Source organism: Oncorhynchus masou, chromosome 22 (assembly GCF_036934945.1).
Source record: "Oncorhynchus masou masou isolate Uvic2021 chromosome 22, UVic_Omas_1.1, whole genome shotgun sequence".
NCBI lineage: Eukaryota > Metazoa > Chordata > Actinopteri > Salmoniformes > Salmonidae > Oncorhynchus > Oncorhynchus masou.
The window spans coordinates 31,488,212-31,506,758 of record NC_088233.1 but is presented as its reverse complement, the minus strand read 5'-3'; the positions used below and the strand labels follow the sequence as shown (position 1 = coordinate 31,506,758).

Genomic DNA, 18,547 nt, shown 5'->3' with positions numbered 1-18,547 from the left:
GTAGTAGTGTGATGGTGCTTTGCTGGTGACGCTGTCTGATTTATTTAGAATTCAAGGCACACTTAACCAGCATGGCTGCCACAGCCTTCTGCTGAAAGTGTGCAAAGCTATCGTCAAGGTAAAGGGTGGCTACTTTGAAGAATCTAAAATCTATTTTGATTTGTTTAACACTTTTTTGGTTACTAGATGATTCCAGCTGTGTTATTTCATAGTTTTGATGTCATCTATATTATTCTACATAAAATATTAAAATAAAGAAAATAGTAAAATAAAGAAAAAGCCTTGAATGAGTAGGTGTCCAACTTTTGACTGGTACTGTATGTATAAAATGTAATCCTTTTTAGATGTCATTTTAAGGCAGCAAAATGTGAAGACTGTACTCATAAGCAGGTGTGTAAACTTTCACTCGTCACTCTATATGACTGAATATAAGATTTGACATTTGACACATAACACTAACCCTTTAGAATTGGAGTTTGTATATCCTTTTCTCTTTTTGGATTTCTTGAAGGCGGGGGCCTTTTTCCTTTTCGCTCCTCTGCCGTTGTTACTATTGAAATAACTGGAAGATCCAGCGTCGTCCTCATAACAGTCCTCCTCGTCGTCTCCATGGCCTCTGCTTGTGTCTATCCATGCCATAGTGGAGCTTCCTTCAGTGGTGTCAGACTGCTCCTCCACTGCAGAGGGGTTCAGTCAGACAGACACATGTTAACACAAACCAACTACACTACAGGTCCAACACAGCAGGGCACAGATATCACTGAGTAGGAACATGAACATATGAAATCCAGTATTATCGAGTTGTATAGGACATGCGTTCCCCAGTATGGTCACTCACCAGGTAGCTTCCACTCAGAGTATTTCTGCAGAAGCGCGATGACATCTGCTCCATACTTCTCCAGTTTGTCCTCCGTCACACCATCAATCGTCAGCAGCACATCCGGGTCGGCCGACAGAGTCTCTGGGAGAAGGAAACAGTTTTACAACAACGACTGGTTATTGGAAGTCTACCAATATAATGTTAGGTAAACACTTGATTGGTCTAGAAAGGAATATGAACATGAATGAAATACAACAAGTCTAAAAAGTGGTGTATGCTCTCAGCACTCACCGGCTATCATCTTCAGGGTGGCAGTGGAGAAGATGTTGTAATAGTGAATGCCAAAGACTTTGCCCAGCCTCTTGCACAGATCAGTGAGCTCCTGCAGACACTTCTGGACCATCTCCTCGCTCTTGGAGACATCCTTGGCCACAGCAGTTTTGTGCTTCCTGATGCTGGAGGCACTCTCGGTCTCATAGAACTCCACCTAGGACAAGGAAAAATAACTGTCCCCATTTCTACTGCAGGGATCTCACAAACATAACTAAATATGTGAAGCTAATAACGAATGACAGAACACGTTCACAACAGTTGTTGACGTATCGAATGAGAACTAAGTTTATGGACCAATATAATGTGTGGTGTGTAAGCTCACCTGCATGTGTCCCCCGAGGACATTGATGGCTTTGGGTCCAGCAGAGATGTAGGCCACTGCCTGGCTGTTGGCTGTGATGTACAGGTCCTCCACCAGAAGGTGATCCAGAACCAGCTTCTTGAACAGCCGGTCAGCGTTGTGTTTGGAGTAAGCCTTTCCTATCGCAAACATCCCTGACTGGACACGGGCGGTTTTAGCACCTGTCAGAAAGCATTGTTGAGTTTCTCTCAGAAACACTAAACATACAGTAATTTTTAATCATTCAATTAAGTGGTGCTCTAATTTACTGGTTACCCAAGAAAATGTCCACCAACATGTTCAGAGTCAGTCGGGTTTGGTTCGCAGATTTGCTGTATCTGGAGCCAACTTTTTCACAATTCTCCTGGACAAATCTCACAATCTTCTTCACATCTTCAGTCACATTTCTTGCTTTGTATTGCTGAAAGTGAAAAATAACAACCAGTTTGACTAAATAGAAACACTTCAAATTCATACATGAAACATTATAACCACATAGCTGTAAAAATACTGCAGTGAAATAGAACAAGTGCTGAGTCAAGGAAAAGGTTAATAGTAATAATGGGTTTATTATCAAGGGTTAACTCTTACATTGGGTCTGGCACAGTTGTCACAGATGACATCAGGGTGTTCCTTGCAGAAGCCTGGGTTGAACTTGTGCTCTCCAAAGTAAGCCAGCAACTGTATCCTTCGGCAGTCCATCACGTTCTCACAGAAATGTACCATACTGTGCAGATTGTTCAAGTGAGTGGCTTTGGTATGGTGGTTTCCATCTTTGTCCACTGTGATCAAAACAGAGTGGACATTTTCTCAATATCACTTTCACACTTTGACATACAGGATTTTCGACATCGTCCATAGAGCTTTCCATACCTCCATGGAAATGTTCCAATACGTGATATATAACCCATACAAAATTGCAGACTATTATTTGTAAGTCTATATAGTCAAAATTCAGATCTGTACGGGTGAGGATTCTCTTGATGCGGATGACGTCAGAGTAGGAGTAGAAGAGGATGCAGTGAGAGATCTCTCCGTCCCTGCCTGCTCTGCCTGACTCCTGGTAGTAGCCCTCTACTGACTTGGGGAGACTGGCGTGGATCACATAGCGCACATCAGGCTTGTCGATGCCCATGCCGAAGGCTATGGTGGCACACATGACCTGGAGGACAGGGATACAACATTAACCCCGGGTTAATTATAGCTCAAGTAGTACGAAGGTGGTTAGTGACATTAACGTGTAAACATCTGTTAAAATCACCTCACCTGGCAGCCATCCTGATTGATCCATTTGGTCTGCACATATTCTCTGTCTTTGTCATTGATGCCTGCATGGTAGGCTAGCGCTAGTATACCAGCTCTCTGAAGACTGTCAGCCATGTTGTCACAGTCATTACGGGACAGGCAGTACACAATGCCAGAATCACCTACACACAAGGAGTAAAAACCAGTCATGATCCCAGTACTCAAAACACTTAATTCCACTAGCATTAAAAACCTCTGACCAAGTGAGGGAGAACACTAACGTGGATAATTCTTCTTGATCCAGTCAATGCAGTCCTCATCTACCTTCTTGGGTTTCTTGGGTAACACAGCATATTTGAGGTTGTTTCTGTTGAAGCTCATGGTAAACCTGAAAGAGAAATGACACCATGAGGAACATTCATACAAACAGCTGCTGTATGTTTGCATACGACAATACTACAACTGCACTGGTGTTTTTTCCCAGGTAAGGCACGTCTTAGAGCACATACACCTGAGGCTGGGTCATCTGCAACTGATTGAGGATGTCCTTCTGGACGCGGGGGGTGGCAGTGGCGGTCAGGGCCATGATCGGCACTTTGGGGAACTTCTGACGCAGCTCGTACATCCGCTTATAGTCTGGCCGGAAGTCATGGCCCCACTGAGAGAAACAACAGGGCATCAAGTTCATCGTCTCCCTCTAACACCTAACATTAGACCAGATAAGGCATCACATATAGGAACCTACCTGACTGACACAGTGAGCCTCATCAATGACAAAGCGTGCTAGAAGACCTCTCTCATACAGGTTCTGAAGGGCACTGATCATCCTGCCACTCGCACACACCTGGAGGAAAACAGATTGAAAAACAGGTCTGAATATAGCATTTCCCATTAGAAGAGGTTGATAACAGCATTACTGGTTAAATGATTTAGTTCTCACCTTTTCAGGAGTTGCATAGAGCAATTTAATTATGGGGTCCTTCTTGGACAGCTGCAAGTAGATCCTGGCTGCTTCACTGTCAGTCTTCTCACCAGACAAACTTGTGGCGGGAATCTAAAAACATGCAAGGATATTTAAAACACATTCCAAGCATAGGGTGGCAAGAATGTGTACATTTCATACTTCACACTGTGAGCAGTATGTAGAAAACTTACATCCAGAGTAGTGAGTTTCTGGACCTGGTCTACAATGAGTGATTTCAGTGGTGAGATGACCACAGTGACTCCTGCACACACACAGGCCGGCAGCTGGTAGCAAAGACTTTTACCCCCTCCTGAAAAACAGGAAATAACAAAACACATCCAGCACATTATCTAATCAACATTTTCTGTTCATACCTACTAAATACTACATATCTGCAAAGTCAGTTTGAGTTATTTGAATTAATGCATTAAAAAGGCACTTGTTGTATACTACAATATTACAATTGGCATTGATCCCCCACTCACCTGTTGGCATCAGGACAAATGTGTCTTCACCTAACAACGTAGCATTAATGGCTTCCAACTGATTGAATCGGAACTGATGGAGACCAAAGCGCTTGTGGAAAATCTTCATCATCTCTGGACAGTGGGGGAAGTTGAAGCCTCTGAAGCGATCGTGAGCAGGGTTTCTGTATGTGGGCTCTGCAAATTATTAGATAAACATTAGTCTGTCTGAGCTACAGACCAAGTAATCCATGTAAGAAAAACTAAAAAAACATTTGTTTAGTAGAAGGAATAATCCAATCTCAAGGCTGCCCTATAATGAATGTACTTGCCAGGAGAGGTGATTTTAGGAGGCTTGGCCACAGGAGCTGGTGTAGCTGGTTTCTTCTGCCATGTTGATGTACTTGGTCCTCCCTCACGCACCGCTTTAGAGATAGAACTGGAGTCCTGCCTTGACGCTGAGGAGCTTGGGGGTTCAAAGTAATCAGGGATATCTGAATCATTGAAGTCATCTATGTCAAAGTCATCAATGAAGAAATCGTCTGGCTCCGTAACTGCTGGGGCTTGTGCCACAGAGGCTTGGGTACTGCTCTGCCCAGTCATTTGTACAGCAGCTACCGGGCTCTTCGGTGAGAAGAAGAAATTTGACTGAGCCACATCACCAATTTGTTTTTTGAAGATACCATAATTCGATGGAGAGTCACAATTACTTTGGCCTGTTGTGGATGCTTTCTTCTTGTCTCTAGTGAAAATAGGATTTTCATGAGTGCTGGGTCTCCAAGAGATGCCTGGAGTCTGAACATTGACCATACAGTCAGAGTCCTCAAAAACACTACTGTCGTAGTCCACAGATATGACTGAGGACCTCCTGAAGGGAAGGGCTTTCATGGAAGAATCTCCTTTACCCTTGGGCAGGCAAGTGGTGGAAGTCATGACACTTGGAGTAGCAAAGGAAAAAGTAGTCTTTTCACTGAATCTGGATTCCAAGACAGTGCTGTCTGGCTGTTGTGTCCTTGAAGATGTGTCACTGCTGCCAGTAGCAATTATCCTTTTCCTGATGGTAAAAAGGGTGATATGGCTAACAGATTAATAGATGTCACAGTAGAACTACAGCTGAAAATTAATCTACAGTAGTTGTCCCATATAAAATAGCTCAGATTAAATTAATTACCTATGAGCCCGCTGCAGTAAGAGCTCTGGCCCACAGGACAGGCCTAATAGTTCATGATCAGGGATGGAATCCACCAGAGCACAGATGGACTCCATGATACTCAAGAGCTGATCTTCAGACTTTGGATTGGTGACTAAAGGGACAAATAAAACGAGGACTCAATACAAGAGAAGTATATGCAATGTTCACTGGAATTATAAAAAATAAAAAAAACATCTGGCTTAAACATAACCCATGTTATTCACCTTTTCTTTCTTTCAGAGGACCATCAGACACTCTTTGTAGGCTCGACACCGACCCTCTTGTTGATTCAGGACTGATGTCTTTACGGACTGCAGAGCCAGCTGACTTCAATCTGTTGTGATCATAAACAACGCTTACCAAGTAGATACAGTGCCTTCAGGAAGTATTCATACCCCTCGACTTATTCCACATTTTGCTGTGTTACAGCCTGAATTCAAAATGGATATTATTTTCTCACTCATCATCGCCACACAATACCCTATGACAAAGTGAAAACATATTTTCAGAAATGTTTGCTAATTTATATAAAAATGAAATACAGAAATCTATTTACATAAGTATTCACACCCCTTTACTATGACTCCAAATTGAGCTCAGTTGCATCCAATTACCATTGATCATCCTTGATGTCACTACAACTTGATTGGAGTCCACCTGTGGCCAATTCAATTGTCTGGACATTATTTAGAAAGAAACACCTGTCTATATAAGGTCCCACAGTATCACAGAGCAGAAACTATGCCATGAAGTCCAAGGAACTGTCCGTAGATCTCCAAGACAGAATTGTGATGAGGCATATATCTGAGGAAGGGTATAAAACTATTTCTAAAGTGGTGAAAGTTTCCAAGAAGACAGTGGTCTCCATCACTGGGAAATTAAATATGGAAGTACCCAGACTCTGCCAAGAGCTGGCTGTCTGACCAAAATGAGCAACTGGGCAAGAAGGACCTTGGTCAGGGAGGTGACCAAGAACCCAATGACCACACTGACAGAATTGCAGAGTTCCTTGGCTGATGGGAGAATGTGCCAGAAGCAGAACAGTCTCTACAGCACTTAACCAATCTGGGCATTACGGGAGAGTGACCAGACGGAAGTCACTACTGAGAAAAAGCAAATGACAGCACACCTGGAGTTTGCAAAAAGGCACATGAAAGAAAGAGCATAAGGCAAAAGATAGTGGTCTGATGAGACAAAAATATAACTATTTTACCTGAATGCAAAGCACAATGTCTGGAGAAAACCAGGCACATCTCATCACCTGTCTAACACCATCCATACCGTGTAGCATGGTGTTTGCAGAATCATGCTATGTGGATGCTTTTCAGTGGCAGGGACTGGGAGACTTGTAAGGATAGAGCAATGAATGGAGCCAAATACAGGCAAATCCTTGATGAGAACCTGTTTCAGAGTACAAACCACCTCAGTGGGGCGAAGATTTACATTCAAACAGGACAATGACCCGAAACATACAGCCAAACCAATGCTGGAATGGCTTCAGAAAAAAGGATATGAAAGTTCTTGAGTGGCACAGCCAAAGCCAAGACTTGAATCTCTCTGAACATCTGTGGAAAGATTTAAAGATTGCTGTTCACCGCCACTCCCCATCAAACTTAACAGCGCTTGAGAAAATATGCAAGGAAGAATGGGAGAAGATCTTCAAATCCAGATGTGCAAAGCTGATAGACATTTCCAAGACGACTCAAAGCTGAAATCTCCGCCAAAGGTGCTTCTACAAAGTATTGACTCAGGGGTGTGAATACTTATGTCAATGAGAACTGTATTTCATGTTCAATACATTTACAAAAATGTATAAAACATGTGTTCACATTGCCCAGGGATGCAAATTGGTGAGGGCCCAAAAAGGTGACACTTTTCTTGAGCACTAAAACATGCAAAAAAATCCCTGCTAGGGGGAAATGCAGGTTAACCCTTGTGTTGTTTTAAGTGTCAAAAATGACCCGCCACTATGTTTAACAGCAGAGAAAACCCCCAAGTGATCTTTTTTTCCAACTTGAAATGAGATGACATTTCTTAGAGTGACCCCAACATTAGAAAAAGTGAAACATAGTCTTCGTTCATATTTCCATGAAAGCTGTACACCACCAGGGTACAAAGATTGTCTTAGGGTCATTTTTGACCCGGTAGTTCTAAAATAATTTCCTCACCATAAAAACACACATGATAAGAAATGGAGATTATGCTACTGATTTAACTCAGCCAGCAGGTAATGAAGAAGATCACCATGGTTGGCAGTTGAGCTCCCCCCTGCACGCCTCACAACAAGGAGAGAGGGCTTCTCACCAAAGTTTTCCTTCACCACCACTCCAGTTTCTTACCTCCCAAAGAGGAACAAGTATGTGGTCCTCCTGAGCACACTGCACAAACAGCTTAGATCAGTGATCGTGAGGACAGGAAGCTAGCCATCATCCTGGACTACAACCACAACAAAGGAGGCGTGGACAACCTGGACAAGATGATTGGAACTTACAGCTGCAGGATGACTGCCCGCTGGCCCCTGGTCATCTTCCATAACACCATTGATGTGTCCTCATACAATGCCTTCTTGATATGGAACAAGATCAACCCTACCTGGATGTCTGATAAGCGGAACAAGAGGAGGGTGTTCCTGGAGCAGCTGGGAAAGGCACTTGTAACCCCACACATTGAAAGAAGGGAGCACCTCCCCCGCACAGCAGCCTCTGCAGTGCTTGTGAAAGATGTTCATGGGGCTGAATCTTGTCCTGATCCACCTGAGGCTGCAGCCAAATTCTGCCCCCCAAAGAAGGACTGTAAAATAAATACTATTTCCTGCACGTGAGAAATACATGTATAAAGTCCATGCACACACACTTGCATACTTTCCTACATGTGCTAATTAGAGTTGATTGATTTGATTTATGTTCTTCATGTTTTTGTTTTGTATCTATTATCTTATTTTATTGTTGTTGTTTATACACCTTGTGGGTGGGGGCAATGGTTTAAAAAAATGGGAGAAGACTAGTATTTTGTAGTGGAATTCCTCATTGTACAGTATATAAGAATATCACTATGTTGCCAAAAACATTCAAGAGTTATTGTTTCCCATCAATAAAATGCATTCAAAACTTATTTCTGCTACACAAGTGCTCTCTCTTTCTAAAAGATGTATGTTTAGACCTATGCAGTACCTCAAACAATAATAATCCTCTACTTTAGTAAAGAAAACAATTATGACAGGTGTGTTGTAACAGAAATGAGTGGTGTCCACTGATTAAATGTAGTCTTTCTGCATTGTGAAGAGGATAAAAACCCGGATATTCACAAAGTTTGTGATGAATGATAGGTTGCTTCTTCATGCAAAATAGATTTGGGGTTTAAAATTAAATTAAGCTGCTTTATTTTAGGGGTTTAGAGAAGGCGGGTCATTTTTGACCCTTAGGACAAGGGGAGTATACAGAATGTTAAAACTATTTAAACAACAAAGAATATGATCAGTCTGTGTAAAAAGAAAAGTGGCTAATGTGAACCCAACTCACAGCTAAAAAAATGTAAGGAAAGCATGCCAATGTTACTTGTGGCATAGACTTTACTGCAAATGACACACAAGTCTTGAGAAAAAAACAAACCTGAATATTGCAGTTAGCCATGACAGCCTTTATAATAGAATGCTTGTGACCCCCAAAGTCTGCTGCCTCAGTTTGTATTATGGCAATTTGCATATACTCCAGAATGTTATGAAGTGATCAGATGAATTGCAAAGTCCCTCTTTGCCATGCAAATTAACTGAATCACAAAAAACATGTCCAATGCATTTCAGCCCTGCCACAAAAGGACCAGCTGACATCATGTCAGTGATTCTCTCTTTAACACAGGTGAGTGTTGACGAGGACATGGCTGGAGATCGGTCATGCTGATTGAGTTCAAATAACAGACTGGAAGCTTCAAAAGGAGGGTGGTGCTTGGAATCATTGTTCTTCCCCTGTCAACCATAGTTTCCTGCAAGGAAAGACATGCAGTCATCATTGCTTTGCACAAAAAGGGCTTCACAGGCAAGGATATTGCTGCCAGTAAGATTGCACCTAAATCAAGCATTTATCGGATCATCAACAACTTCAAGGAGAGTGGTTCAATTGTTGTGAAGGCGGCTTCAGGGCGCCCAAGAAAGTCCAGTAAGCACCAGGACCGTCTTGTAAAGTTGATTGAGCTGCGGGATCGGGGCACCACCAGTACAGAGCTTGCTCAGGAATGGCAGCAGGCAGGTGTGAGTTTATCTGCATGCACAGCGGGGCGAAGACTTTTGGAGGATGGCCTGGTGTCAAGAAGGGCAGCAAAGAAGCCACTTCTCTCCGGGAAAAACATCAGGGACAAACTGATATTCTGCAAAAGTTACAGGGATTGGACTGCTGAGGACTGGGGTAAAGCCATTTTCTCTGATGAATCCCTTTTCCGATTGTTTGGGGCATCCGGAAAAAGCTTGTCCGGAGAAGACAAGGTGAGCGCGACCATCAGTCCTGTGTTATGCCAACAGTAAAGCATTCAGAGACCATTTATGCGTGGGGTTGCTTCTCAGCCAAGGAAGTGGGCTCACTCACAATTTTACCCAAGAACACAGCCATGAATAAAGAATGGTACCAACACATCCTCCGAGAGCAACTTCTCCCAACCATTCAGGAATAGTTTGGTGACGAACAATGCCTTTTCCAGCACGATGGAGCACCTTACCATAAGGCAATAGTGATAACTAAGTGGCTCGGGGAACATGGCCAGGAAACTCCCCAGACCTTAATCCCATTTGGGAACTTGTGGTCAATCCTCAAGAGGCAGGTGGACAAACAAACAAGAATGGGCTGCCATCAGTCAGGATGTGGCCCAGAAGTTAATTGACAGCACGCCAGGGCGGATTTCAGAGGTCTTGAAAAAGAAGGGTCAACACTGCAAATGTTGACTCTTTGCATCAACTTCATGTAATTGTCAATAAAAGCCTTTGACACTTATGAAATGCTTGTAATTATACTTCAGTATTCCATAGTAACATCTGACAAAAATATCTAGACACTGAAGCAGCAAACGTTGTGGATATTAATATGTCTCATTCTCAAAACTTTTGGCCACAACTGTACACTTGTTTAACAAGCAGCGAGTCATTTTCACCTAATTCTCTCATTCTGATTAATCACATACTGTAGAGGGAAAACACGAGTTCACAGATAACTAGCTAACAAACTAACTGCTAACATTTCACAGATAGCAGTTAGTTTGTTAGCTAGTTAACATTTCACAGATCACCAGGGTCCAGTAAGCAACTAACACATAATATATATTGAGGAACGGCAAGGAGTTGTATAACGTTAACAGTTAATTCTATAGCAAATTGGTTAGGTTACTAACGTTAGCTCATCTGATGTTGTAACGTTAGCTGTCTGACTTTATTAGCCAGCTAATTTTCACACCAGAGCCTCAATTATTTGTTCAGATAAGTTGGCTAATGTTGGTCAACATTTCTCTGGCTAGCTAACAAATAAGTATCTTGCTAGCTGGATCAAATTAACAATGCTAACAGTACTTGTTCAACCACACTTCCTCCCTCACCTCAAACTTTCCAAATGCCAGTTGTTTTTATGAAGTACGCTTCATCACCTTCTCACCCCCGTCTCCATGGTCAGGCTTCTCATCTACCTCTTCACTATTGTTTAGGGGACGCGCTGCTGTAAGTTAACTGGCAAACCTATGGATACAAACTGCCTTTCCACTCTTCCGCTGTCTTTCCAGTACACACGGGCGCTGATGCTGTAAGTAGCACATCTGATGTCTCTTCTCCCTTCAGCCACGTGCTGCATTCTGTTGTTATGTGAACGATTGGCAGAGCCTTGGACACAGCCAGTATTGCGCCAAATGCGCATCACTCATTTGCATACAACCAGTAGTCATCCAAAGCCCCTCCCCGAAAACTTTTCTAATCGGATCTACACGAATCACGTAGGTCACCTATTTTGGATTCAAAACTGCGAATTTCCCCTGAAAGGAGACTAGTTTGCCTCCCTGATTACCATTAAGGGGAATTGTGTGTAGATCGACGAGAAGAAAAATCAATTTCATCCATTTTGAATTCAGGCTGTAACAATAAAATATGGAATAAGTCAAGGGGTATGAATACTTTCTGAAGGCACCATATAGCTTGCTGTACAACATATAAAGACAATTGCATTCACACCATCAGTTGTCAAGTCATACATCCATTAGAAAGAAATGTAAAACATAATCTGACTAAAATGCAACAGATGAATGTACACATGAACAGCAGAAACTTACCTTGTTTCCTTTGTAGAAGTAGAATGACTGAAATCCTCTGGACTTGGGGAAGGGGGGATGAAATCTAGGTCTCCATCTTGCTCGGACTTGTCATCAATGTCTATGACATCTGTCTCATTCCATTTACTTTGATGATCTGCGGAAACATTTTGGGAGATGAGTTGAAGTCGTTTCAATGCGGACATAATTATTTATCAACACCCTGCCAAGATGTTCATCCTGAAAATAAAACTCCACCCCAAAACTATGTTTTGGTATATGTTTTATTCGACCATTGTTAATATAGTCCCAAAATGTTTTGCATGTTTTCAAGATACAGCCGATATGACGCAAAACGCAGAACCATATGATGCAAAATGCATCAGATACCGATTATTGGAGAACCAAAAAAGCTGATACCGATTAAATGTATTTTTATTTGTAATAATGACAATTACAACAATACTGAATGAACACTTATTTTAACTTTATATGATACATCAATAAATTCAATTTAGCCTCAAATAAATAATGAAATAATTTGGTTTAAATAATGCAAAATCAAAAGTGTTGGAGAAGAAAGTAAAAGTGCATGATATGTAAGAAAGCTAACGTTTAAGTTCCTTGCTCAGAACATGAAAACATATGAAAGCTGGTGGTTCCTTTTAACATGAGTCTTCAATATTCCCAGGTAAGAAGTTTCAGTTTGTAGTTATTATTGGAATTATAGGACTATTTCCCTCTATACCATTTGTATTTCATTAACCTTTGACTATTGGATTTCTTATAGGCACTTTAGTATTGCCAGTGTAACAGTATAGCTTCCGTCCCTCTCCTCGCTCTTCTCTGGGCTCGAACCAGGAACACAACGACAACAGCAACCCTCAAAGCAGCGTTACCCATGCAGAGCAAGGGAAACAACCACAGGCTCAGAGTGAGTGACGTTTGAAATGCTATTAGCGCGCACTAACTAGCTAGCCATTTCACTTCGGTTACACCAGCCTCATCTCGGGAGTTGATACGCTTGAAGTCAAACACCGCAATGCTTGATGCACAACGAAGAGCTGATGGCAAAACACGCGAAAGTGCTGTTTGAATGAATGTTTACGCGCCTGCTTCTGCCTACCACCACTCAGTCAGATACTTGTATGCTCAGTCAGATTATATGCAACGCAGGACACGCTTGATAATATCTAGTAATATCATCAACGATGTGTAGTTAACTAGTGATTATGATTGATTGTTTTTTATAAGTTTAATGCTAGCTAGGAACTTACCTTGGCTTACTGCATTTGCGTAACAGGCAGTCTCCTTGTGGAGTGCAACAAGAGGCAGGTCGTTATTGCGTTGGGCTAGTTGACTGTAAGATTATCTAGCTGACAAGGTGAAAATCTGTCGTTCTGCCCGTGAACAAGACAGTTAACCCACCATTCCTAGGTCGTCATTGAAAATAAAAACGTGTTCTTAACTGACTTGCCTAGTTACATAAAGATTAAATAAAGGTGTAAAAAAAAAAAGATCGGCAAAATCGGTGTCCAAAAATACCAATTTCCGATTGATATGAAAACTTAAAAATCGGCCTTAATTATTCGGCCAATCCAATTAAAATCGGTCAACCTCTAATTTCTGTATGTTGAAAGCTATACATCTTGAAAACGTGATTGCTGATATGCAAAACATTGTGGGACTAAATCAACAATACACTCATGAAACAGTTTGGGATGTAGTTTTCCTTTAAGTAGGTGACCTCCAGCTTACAATAAATGTGTAAAGGGAAAATACTTGGACCTGAGACACTGATAATTGGACCTGAGCAAGGCTATATTTTAAGAGTACTACTCACCTTTCTTCTCAACTGAACCGGGTGCAGTGATGTTCTCATCTTCACTGTCACTCAGCACAGACTTGGCTTGATAAGCAGAAGGCCGTCTTCTAACCGTTTTAATGGGAGAATCCTCCACCTCCCAGTGCTCCCACTCTGCTGGATCCTGGATGGGATTGTCTCTTGGAGCAGTACTGGCAGACTCCGAAGCATCTTGTGATTCCTCCATTGTGAGAGTACATTGTTCTGTCCCATCAAGAATACACTTATTTCTATGACGGCTGTTGGTCTTTGTATTCAGCGCTCGTAGAGGGACACATTTGTCTGATCTGTGTGTGTTAATATCCAATTGTTCAACACTGGAAACAGGTGTCACCTTGGCACACCTACCTGAGATCCCTGGGCTTGGTAGAGTACTTTTGCCCTTGACAGGGGTTTCAAAGTCATCAAAATCATCCCATCCGTCCAGGGGAATACCAAAAGAGCTATCAAGTCCTGAGGGTTTGCTGCCATTGCTACCTGTGATCAAGCTATCAGATTTGGTCAAAGCAGGGGAGATCTTTGCAGCAGACACAGCTGGGATGGGTTTTCTCCCCGAAAAGGGGGTTAATACAGGACTGATGGCTTCATACTTGCTTTTGGGATTGACTGAGGAGAAGTTGATTTTGGCGAGAGGTCTTTCGGGCTTGGTTGAAAACGTCAAAGGAGGTTTAATTACTGCATTATCATGAGGAACATTGACACTCCTGTTTGTTAAACCATTTGAGCTGTTTACCTTAGTGTGAACTTCCACCTTGGTGATACCTGATGTGGACTTCTTTTTGAAACAAAATGTCCTGCAAAGAAAAGTGAAGTCATTATAGCTAACTTTTTACAAGGAACACTTGTAGCTCCAATGTCCACAAAATTCTTACATTTGAGTAATTTAGCAGACGATCTAATCCAGAAAATCCTTATCTGGAAAGCTACCTACTTTAGTCAGTATATTGTGCATAGATCTCTGCTGGCTACCGACTTCTAGCTAGCTCTGGTCCAATTTTTCTTTTGTATTTTATGCCAAGGCAGCAGCTACTCTTCCTGGGATCCAATCACGATTACGCAGTACATAACACACCATTACACACTAATCTACCATAACATATCAACAATACAAAATCAATAATACAAAACAACAATATTAAAGGAAAACTCCACACCAAACATCTCATTCCTTTAATTTACAGTGTTAAATAACACTAATATGTGAGTACAATATTTTTTGTGAACAAATGTTTAATTTTGGCACTATAATAAGGTTGGTAGTGTCATGACGTTGGCCTGGGGTAGGTTTATGACAGTCATAAATACCTCTTTACCTCTTTTTCCTCTCTCTACCCTACTGATGTTACATTTGCCAAACCCTTTGTTCCCAGAATCTCTATGTTAACCTCAGAAGGTGGGGGGAAATGAACTACACTGCTCAAAAAAATAAAGGGAACACTTAAACAACACAATGTAACTCCAAGTCAATCACACTTCTGTGAAATCAAACTGTCCACTTAGGAAGCAACACTGATTTACAATAACTTTCACATGCTGTTGTGCAAATGGAATAGACAACAGGTTGAAATTATAGGCAATTAGCAAGACACCCCCAATAAAGGAGTTGTTCTGCAGGTGGGGACCACAGATCACTTCTCAGTTCCTATGCTTCCTGGCTGATGTTTTGGTCACTTTTGAATGCTGGCGGTGCTTTCTCTCTAGTGGTAGCATGAGACGGAGTCTACAACCCACACAAGTGGCTCAGGTAGTGCAGCTCATCCAGGATGGCACATCAATGCGAGCTGTGGCAATAAGGTTTGCCGTGTCTGTCAGCGTAGTGTCCAGAGCATGGAGGCGCTACCAGGAGACAGGCCAGTACATCAGGAGACGTGGAGGAGGCCGTAGGAGGAAAACCACCCAGCAGAAGGACTGCTACCTCTACCTTTGTGCAAGGAGGAGCAGGAGGAGCACTGCCAGAGCCCTGCAAAATGACCTCCAGCAGTCCACAAATATGCATGTCTGCTCAAACGGTCAGAAACACACTCCATGAGGGTGGTATGAGGGCCCGACGTCCACAGGTGGGGGTTGTGCTTACAGCCCAATACCGTGCAGGATGTTTGGCATTTGCCAGAGAACACCAAGATTGGCAAATTGGCCACTGACGCCATGTGCTCTTCACAGATGAAAGCAGGTTCACACTGAGCACATGTGACAGACGTGACAGTCTGGAGACCCTATGGATAACGTTCTGCTGCCTGCAACATCCTCCAGCATGACCGGTTTGGCGGTGGGTCAGTCATGGTGTGGGGTGGCATTTCTTTGGGGGGCCGCACAACCCTCGATGTGCTTGCCAGAGGTAGCCTGACTGCCATTAGGTCCCGAGATGAGATCCTCAGACCCCTTGTGAGACCATATGCTGGTGCGGTTGGCCCTGGGTTCCTCCTGGGTTCCTCCTAATGCAAGACAATGCTAGACCTCATGTGGCTGGAGTGTGTCAGCAGTTCCTGCAAGAGGAAGGCATTGATGCTATGGACTGGCCCGCCCGTTCCCCAGACCTGAATCCAATTGAGCACATCTGGGACATCATGTCTCGCTCCATCCACCAACGCCACGTTGCACCACAGACTGTCCAGGAGTCGGCGGATGCTATAGTCCAGATCTGGGAGGAGATCCCTCAGGAGACCATCCACCACCTCATCAGGAGCATGCCCAGGCGTTGTAGGGAGGTCATACATGCACGTGGAGGCCACACACAATATTAGCCTCATTTAGACTTGTTTTAAAGACATTACATCAAAGTTGGATCAGCCTGTAGTGTGGTTTTCCACTTTAATTTTGAGTGTGACTCCAAATCCAGACCTCCATGGGTTGATAAATTTGATTTCCATTGATAATTTGTGCGTCAGCACATTCAACTATGTAAAGAAAAAAGTATTTAATAAGAATATTTCATTCATTCAGATCTCAGATGTGTTATTTTAGTGTTCCCTTTATTTTTTTGAGCAGTGTATATTCTGGTAATCCGACCAATTGATGACTACGATGTCAGTTCGGTCTGAGACATTCTCTACAGTACAAACTCTACAGTGGAAAATCTACACATCAGAGTTATCGGATTCACATGGAATTGTTGTTCAATTTCAATGTTTGAATATGAGATTATTCGTGATTGGATGAAATGTGATTTTAGCTTCGGAAATGTGAGATTTGGGGTTTCATAAGTTAGGGCTATGCTCAATCAGTGGCCCGCCCCTGTGAAGGGACATGGGCTATACAACTTTTCAAACACGCCCTCCTCTCCCTTCCTATATAAAGCCTTGACAACAATATAACCTCCTGTTCCGAGGACGTGAGGACGACGGTCCGATGTCAGAATGGTTCAGATAATAACTACAGAACGAAGCCAACATCAGCGTGAGCTTTGGTTGCGAATGGTATGAACGTTGAACTCTTATTCCCTACAGAAGTGATACCTCCCTAGCCGTTGAGTTAGAAACAGCCGCTGCAAACGAGGGTTAGGAAGGAACATACAACATATTCATCTACCACCTACCTACCGAAACGCAGCTCAGTGTAAATATTTATTGCATTTCCCTTTTCCAAATGGGCGGTAATTTAGAATGCATAAGATACTGTATTTATGATAGCACAGCTTCGCCCTTTGTTCCTCAGTCTTCCCGCTCTTTCACCAAAACCCAGCCCCTTTACATTTGTGTAACAAGCGGTCATATCTGTTCCGCCCGCAGGGGACGTTTTCCTTTATGACGTAATTTGTAATCAAGTTATGATTTAATTATGTGTAATTCTGTGATTAGTTAGGTATTTTGTAAATAAATAATTAAACCCAATTTTGTACTGCTGATTCAACAAGGTTCGTGCAGATAACAAGAATTTACAACTTTCAGATGAGACTGAATTAAGATGACGATTAATATTGACTGCTATTGATGTAAAATATTACTAGGTCTTTAAGAGTTTATTCAGAAGATAACAGCTCTATAAATATTATTTTGTGGTGTCCGACTCTCTAGTTAATTACATTTACATGAGTAGCTCAATCAGGTAATATTAATTACGGAGAAAATATTTTATAGACTAGCATGTCATATCACTTAATCCGGCATAGCCAGACACGACAGTGGCAACATTGAAAATCGTTGTGGAAATCTGTTGCAGCTCAAGTCGACTACAAAATCCACAATGCAATGCTCTCTATGCGCTTGACAGTCAAGCTAGCAAGCAAAATAAGCTACACAAAATAATACCACTGACAATATCAGCATGTAAAGTTAGCTGTAAAAAATAATAATAATAATAATAAAAAAATATTAAAAAAATAAAAAAAATCGCATAAACAAACTACACTATCAATTTAGTAGACTACAATCTCACCATGTTCAACCTGCAGATCAATGTGCCTCACAGAGTGGAGTCTGACATTCTCAACAGCAGAAATACTTTTGAGGAGATGCCACATCAAAGGCCACGTGGTGCATTCTGGGCAATTCTGGGACAAGGAACGCTCTCCTTCAAGGAGTAAACGGGAGTCTATTGGGTGCCAGCTCAAAAATCCATCAGAAGCACCAATTTTGTCAACATGTACAAAATTACAAATCTTTTCAGAGATGTGAGATAACGTGCTATCTCTAATATCGTATAGCTTTGGAATCGTGAGATTATGTACCTTAGAGAAAAATTGCCACTTTTCTCGAAATATACACATCATTTTCTTCCAGGCAAGTAACACTGAAACGTGCATGAGAGCATCAACTGTTCCAGACGACTGTGTTCTCCGTAGCCAATGTGAGTAAGACCTTTAAACAGGTCCAGACGGATTACCAGGACGTGTACTCCTACACAGATGTTGATATAAAATTGTGCCGGAAGGAATGGCAGCAGTTTTATGGGCGCCCAACCAATTGTGTTATTATGTGGGGGGTTTTCGCGATATTTGTAAATTATTTTTACCCCTTTTTCTCCCCAATGTCATGGTATCCAATTGTTTTTAGTAGCTACCATCTTGTCTCATCGCTACAACTCCCGTACGGGCTAGGGAGAGAAAGGTTGAAAGTCATG

At 42.2% G+C, this 18,547-nt stretch overlaps 1 protein-coding gene across 3 annotated transcripts in view; it reads right to left on the bottom strand.

The window, feature by feature from the left end:
* The window catches only part of blm (BLM RecQ like helicase), a 35,823-nt gene that overhangs the window by 4,769 nt on the left and 12,507 nt on the right, over positions 1–18,547 (bottom strand). Inside the window, exons 2-21 of one of the 3 annotated variants that reach the window (XM_064929885.1) lie at positions 14,226–14,286; positions 13,472–14,135; positions 11,650–11,785; positions 5,583–5,692; positions 5,338–5,470; positions 4,499–5,220; positions 4,188–4,364; positions 3,894–4,012; positions 3,679–3,792; positions 3,484–3,582; positions 3,248–3,396; positions 3,020–3,126; positions 2,760–2,920; positions 2,367–2,655; positions 2,085–2,275; positions 1,770–1,914; positions 1,476–1,675; positions 1,112–1,307; positions 839–961; positions 461–677 (exon numbers count right to left, since the gene is read on the bottom strand). In XM_064929885.1, the coding sequence (XP_064785957.1) occupies positions 461–677; positions 839–961; positions 1,112–1,307; positions 1,476–1,675; positions 1,770–1,914; positions 2,085–2,275; positions 2,367–2,655; positions 2,760–2,920; positions 3,020–3,126; positions 3,248–3,396; positions 3,484–3,582; positions 3,679–3,792; positions 3,894–4,012; positions 4,188–4,364; positions 4,499–5,220; positions 5,338–5,470; positions 5,583–5,692; positions 11,650–11,785; positions 13,472–14,135; positions 14,226–14,286 (4,113 nt within the window). Of the gene's footprint in view, positions 1–460; positions 678–838; positions 962–1,111; positions 1,308–1,475; positions 1,676–1,769; positions 1,915–2,084; positions 2,276–2,366; positions 2,656–2,759; positions 2,921–3,019; positions 3,127–3,247; positions 3,397–3,483; positions 3,583–3,678; positions 3,793–3,893; positions 4,013–4,187; positions 4,365–4,498; positions 5,221–5,337; positions 5,471–5,582; positions 5,693–11,649; positions 11,786–13,471; positions 14,287–18,547 lie in introns of all 3 variants that reach the window. The other 2 variants (XM_064929884.1, XM_064929886.1) reach the window with 2 other exon arrangements.